This window comes from Psammomys obesus, unplaced genomic scaffold (genome assembly GCF_907164565.1).
Source record: "Psammomys obesus unplaced genomic scaffold, mPsaObe1.curated_primary_1811, whole genome shotgun sequence".
Taxonomy (NCBI): domain Eukaryota; kingdom Metazoa; phylum Chordata; class Mammalia; order Rodentia; family Muridae; genus Psammomys; species Psammomys obesus.
In genome coordinates, this window is record NW_026596034.1 from 38,237,570 (window position 1) to 38,243,573 (window position 6,004).

The 6,004-nt window shown below is 48.9% G+C and overlaps 1 protein-coding gene across 1 annotated transcript in view; it reads right to left on the bottom strand.

The window, feature by feature from the left end:
• Fanca (FA complementation group A) overlaps positions 1-6,004 on the bottom strand; it is a 42,835-nt gene that overhangs the window by 20,423 nt on the left and 16,408 nt on the right. The window contains exons 20-23 of the mRNA XM_055621429.1: positions 5,858-5,907; positions 3,351-3,427; positions 2,169-2,282; positions 1-35 (exon numbers count right to left, since the gene is read on the bottom strand). The exon at positions 1-35 is cut by the window's left edge and continues 81 nt beyond it. Of these exons, the coding sequence (XP_055477404.1) occupies positions 1-35; positions 2,169-2,282; positions 3,351-3,427; positions 5,858-5,907 (276 nt within the window). The remainder of the gene's footprint in view (positions 36-2,168; positions 2,283-3,350; positions 3,428-5,857; positions 5,908-6,004) is intronic.

Genomic DNA, 6,004 nt, shown 5'->3' on the forward strand with positions numbered 1-6,004 from the left:
TCTTTCTGAAACCACAGCCACCTGAGCAGATATGACTGCAAACAGAGAAGGCAGTTATGCAAGAGCTAGCACGGGGAGGACGATGTGATAGAGTGCCAGCAGGGCCTCGGGGGAGACTAGGTAGTGTTGGCCAAGCCGTTTCACCCCAATGTGGAGCCGCCCCACACGGAAAGAAGGATGGCCACGTTGCGCCAGCCACAGTCTCTCTGAGGTGGGACACTTCCACCTGTCTAAGCACAAAGCCTCACAGACTCAGGACACTTAGGATCACTCCAGAGGCCTCAACGACTAAAGCATGCAAACCCCTGCCACTTTGTCAGAGCTGACCTGACACCCATCATCCCCACACCCCACAACGCTACATTCTGAGCTGGGTGAAGTCTAATAATCGCCAACCCTCGGGAGGTTGAGGCAGGAAGATCAACTGAGCTCTTAAGTTTGGGCCAGTCTGGGCAATGCAGCAGGAGCAGCAAGAGCCCATATGCACACACAAAGCCACACATGGCACCACAGTTTACACAAGCGACCAGGAGGCTGTGCTTCAGGCTCTGTACCTGAAGAAGAGCGTGTTAAGCAGCAGCCTTGGCGAAGCTGTGGCAATGCCCACGTTTGCTAACGCTTTCCTGTGCCGCTGTTTTGACGCCTATAAAAATCAATCCACAGGAAAGTAAAATCTATTGTGCGTAGGTTGGAGGTTGGGTGTATAATGCACACCTTTAATCCTAGCATGGGACATCCAGGGCTACATGGACAAACCCTGTCTTAAAAAAAAAAAAACAGATTTTGGGTTTGGATGTGGGTCGTTACACAATGAAGGATTCAGGTTATTTTTGTTTTCCCAATTACTTTTGGTTAAGTGTGTGTGTGTGTGTGTGTGTGTGTGTGTGTGCGCGCGCGCGCCCCAGCGCCCCCACGCTCTGCATGATGTGTGCACAGGAGCCACAGAGCCTGGGGTTACAGGTAAGTCACATGGTACGGGTGCTAGGAGCCACAGCCAGGCTCTCTGCAAGAGTGATGCCGAGCCATCTCTCCACCCCAGTTCAAGCAGCTCTTCTGTTTCTTTGCTTTGTTTTTGCTTTGTTATTTTTTTTTACTTCTTTTTTTTAATTTAATTTTATTTTTTTCTTATCAGTTACATTTTATTAACTCTGTATCCCAGCTGTGTCCCGCTCCCTCATTCCCTCCCAATCCCACCCTTCCTCCCTGCTTTGTTATTTTTAACAAGCAAAAAAAAAAAAAAAAAAAAAAAAGACTAACACACTAAATAAAAACTTAATAAAAACTGTGGTCAATTTACTTTAAATTGTACATGCATTAAAATAAAAAAAAAACACTGCAAGTTTGCTTCTGGTGCCATGGCCTGCTGTGTTAAGCCAGGGCTTTCCACCCCAGAGGGTACTCTGAGCTTAGCATTTCACAAGATGCTGTGTAGAAGCAGAAACGAGAAACACTTCCAAGGTGATGGACAGTGTATCTATTTAGAATCTAAAAGACCTCACCCTTCCTAACGCTGCGACTCTGTCATACAGTTCCTCATGCTGTGGTGACCCCCAAACATAAAATTATTCACTGCTATTTCATAGATGTAATTTTGCTACTATTATGAATTGTAATGTAAATATCTGTGTTTTCTGACGGTCAAGGCAACCCCTGTGAAAGGGTCATTTGACCCTCACAGGCTGAGAACCTCTGATCTAGACAGTCAGTAAGAATCTGTGCTTAGAGACTTCGGTTTCCTTTCTCTCTACCATGTTTTATTGGGATACAAAAAGATCCACCTCCCGTGCTTGCTGTGTGACAGGACGGAGACCACCCCCACCACTGTGTGACAGAGCAGAGAGACTGTCCTAACACTGTGTGAAAGGATAGATAGACGGTCCCCACCACTGTGTGACAGGGCAGAGAGAATGTCCCCACACTGTGTGATATGACAGGGCAGAGAGAATGTCCCCACACTGTGTGATATGACAGGACAGAGAGAATGTCCCCACACTGTGTGACAGGACAGAGAGGCTGTCCCCACCACTGTGAATTCCCTCTTCTTCCAGTCTTTGGGCAGATCATCTGCCAAACTCGGAGCCACAGGAAGGGCGGGCCAGCCTGTCACTCTGGCTGCATCCACACAGAGCACAAACACAACCACACACAGCCCCATCCCCCTTTCTTACCACTGTATTGGGTGGAGTCTGTCATTAAGGCTCTCAGCTCTTCAAGCGCTGCTGTGAGCAGTCCCAGGGGCTGGTTGGCACAGTCAGGGTCTCTTCTTTTTCCTGAGGCGGCACCTGAGCCGGGGAAGAGCATTTTGGAAATTCGGTCAAACAATAATCACTCTCAATGAGATTCTCTACTATAAACAGAAAACCCTTCTACACGTGGGAAATGCTGAACGAGAAATCTCCGCTGTACAGCTTGTGTGGATGGCGGGCAATCTCCGGGAGGTCTTTTTGACGCCGATGGATACCACGTACAGTATCAGGATAAAAATATGGAAACATGACTCAAGGCAGAACACATGCCAATAAAGTATAGGGCACTGGGTTTAACTCCTAGCAACAAACTTAGGAAATTATCAACAATTTCACAGAAGGAGAGAGAGAAGAGAGCAAGTCCAGAGAGATGGTTCAGGGATTAGGTGCACTGCCCATCTCTTCAGAGAACCCAGGTTTGAGTCCCAAACTGTGGCTTGCACAGTCTCTGGGAATCTGATGCTCTCTTCAGGCCTCTGATGGCACCAAAACACACCCAGGATACACACATGTACACATAGGGTGCAAAAGTTCCTTGGGTGCTCCTCTCATTGTGGCCAGAGCACTAGGCATTAAAGAACGGGGCGGGTGGGATATGCCAGCTCACTGATCACAGCCCCCCAGGGCAAACAAGACTTGTCACTGTTCTCGTGGGTAGAGACCCCGGCCTAGGGTTGGAGAGATGGTTCAGTAGTTAGGAGCGCTGGCTGCTGGGTTTGATTCCTAGAACCCACGTGGGGGCTCACAGCTGTCCGTACTGCAGATACAGTGCACACACGCACACTCCCATAGTAATAAAAACGAACCCTGCAACCCACTATGAAGCAGACTGTCCAGTTAAAAAACTAACCCCAGCTGACCGCACCATGCTGTGACCTCGACTGTATCAGTAGACACCAAATACAGAGGCGGGCTGTACACCGTGCTTCCCAGAGGGCAGGAGGTGGCCAACTGTCAGGGCTGCCAAGGCCACACGCCCACGGGCTGCCGGTCACAGCCTACTGCACCCAGGCGAGAAAAAAATCTGACCACTGGGGCCTGCTGCAGGAGGCAGGCGCATGCAGAAACAGAGGGACAGGGCCAGCAGGTGACCGAGAGCCTCACCTTCAGGCTGCTTCTGCTCAGCCGTTGCACAGGCTTGGCGATACGCTTCGTATACCGAGGAGGGAATCTTATCTGCTCTGGAGAAAGAGAGAGCAACACCCACATTAGCTACGACACTGTTTTGGTCCCAAAGCCATTTCAACAGTGCATATGGTATTGTTTTGTGTTTTAGTTCTTTCCAGTGCTGGGGATTGAACACACTGAGCAGCGCTCTACGCTGGAGCCACACCCCTAGCTAGCCATTTTATTAGTTTCAGCAGAAAACAAATTACATCTGTTTTTTTTCTTACTTTCAATAAAATATTCAGGCGACACACAGCAGTCTGTGTGACCAGACTATCTCTTGTAAAATGTTTCCAGCCTGTGTGTTAGGGTTTGTCTCTGGAGCGCAGCCTCCTGTTTGAATTTTGCCAAGCCCAGAAGGTAGGCTCTCTCAGCACCACGAAAATATCTGTGCTGAAGTCTTCCTAAGTTTATTTCCGGGGCCGTCCCAGAACCGTCTGCTACTCAGTGAGATGTCTGCAGAGGGGTGACATCCTGGCCATGCTGCCAGGTGGCTGCAGCCAAAGCTGCTGCAGACACAGTGCCAGCTCCTGTCAACACTTCCCATTTCACTGTGACAAACACTGAAGAAAAGCTTTGATCCAACAAATAGTCCCAGCAAGCAGAAAGATGTCACCCAATTCATTGAACAAGATACCAAAAGCAGTTAAGACACACGAGAGAACTACAGACACAGGCATGAAGCCCACTGAGTCTAACTACATTAAATTTAGTTCATTTAGTGAAAGCCAGACATGGTGGTACATGCCTGTGACCCCAGTACTTAGGAGGCAGATGTAGGGATGTAGCCTGGGCTGCATAGTAAGACTCATCTCAAAACAAACAAACAAAAGCAGGTGCAGTACTGCACACCCGCAATCTGTGCACCCGCGAGATGGAGGCAGCAGGAGAATCAGGAGCTCAGGGCCAGCCTCAGCTACATAGCAAGTTTAAGCAAAAGCTACATGAGATTGCTTCATGGCCAGCCTCAGCTACATAACACAGTCGAGCGTGGGCTACGTGAGACTATTTTGTGACCCACTGCGATTGACGAGGGCTGTCGTGGATTGGGACTGTTTCCTCATGGGCTCAGCAGACGGTTCAGAGCTGGGGTCAATGCTTCTCCCTGTTCCAGAGACTATGGGCAGCGAGGAATGTGCTGCATGATGGCGTCCCTCTGTGGCGAGCTGTAGACAGGGCTTGTTGTAGGTGGGCCGCCGCAGGCAACCTCACCTCTGAGCTCACAACTGCCATGGTTGTGTAGAGGATAAGGGGTGGCATTTCACAGCCTCAGCCTCTCTTCTGGCTCTACCGACTCTCTAAGGCTCAGGACACACCGTGGAAGAAAGGGCAGCAACTATTCAAATATTCTATATGGGGAAAAAAAAAAAAGGCCAGTGTGGTGCCACATGCTTTTTTCCCGGCACTCAGGAGGCAGAGATTTACCTCTGTGAGTTCCAGAGCCACTTAGTGATGGGCCTATTCCTAATAAGTAAGTAAATAAAAGACTATGACAAATATAAAAATTGGTAAGAATCTCAGGGATGATCTATTTTTAGATTAAAAAATTATGTTGGGCTGGGTGTGGCAGTGCATGCCTTTAAACTGGTACTCGGGAGGCAGAGGCAGGCAGATCTCTGAGTTGGAGGGGCTAGCCTGGTCTACAAGGTGAGTCGAGGACAGCCAAGGCTACACAGAAAAACCCCGTCTTGAAAAAAACTAAACAACAAAATAGTATGTCGGGAGGTCAATGGTCAATTTTTTTGTTGTTGTTTGTTTTGGTTTTTCAAGACAGGGTTTCTGTGTATAATAGCCAATGGGCAACTTTTAGAAGTGGGTTCTCTCCTTCCACAGCGTGGGTCCTAGGAATTGGGACTCGGGTTGTCAGGAGTGGCAGCAAGTGCCTTTACCCACTGAGCCATCTCACTAGCCTAAGGAACGGTCTTATTATAAAACATAAAAAGTAGCTTTTACCTTCCTGGCCCTGTCTCCTTTCCATGTTCTTGTGAGCCCCATTATATCCTAAGTCTCAACAGAAACTGGAGGAAATTTCCCACATCCCTCAGGAATAAAGACTTTTCAGACAAAGCAGCTGGCTGCTGGAGGCCATCACGTAGGCTAGACAAGGCTGAATCCTTGAGACATAACCAGACAGGTTATGCCTAAGTCTCCAGACAGGAGCGTCCCAGGATCTTGCTCTGTCTTCTAAATCCGCCATTTACAGTGACCATGCTTGATACACTGGCTCCAGCCCCAGCTCACTCATCCTAAAACCTCAGTGAAGAACCGCGGGAAGGAGTTACAGCCGGAGCCAGTCTCTTTTTGAAAATTGTGACCAACTAATTTGGCCGGTATCTTATGACTAAAACACACATGTGATAAATTTCTCTATGAACAAACTAAAATTCTTTGCTCCATTAAAACCCACCCGACATAGAGCGGCCATTGTGGAAGCTCTTGCTCACCTCTTCAGGGTCTCTATAAAGGCCACTCGGGAGTCAGGAACCTCCGGGAGCTGTGGAAAGAGCAGTCGTGTGAGTAGCAGGGGTGTGAGCAGCAGGTGGACAGGGAGCAGCAGGCAGGCGGGAGCAGAAGGCGGGGAGTAGCACAGG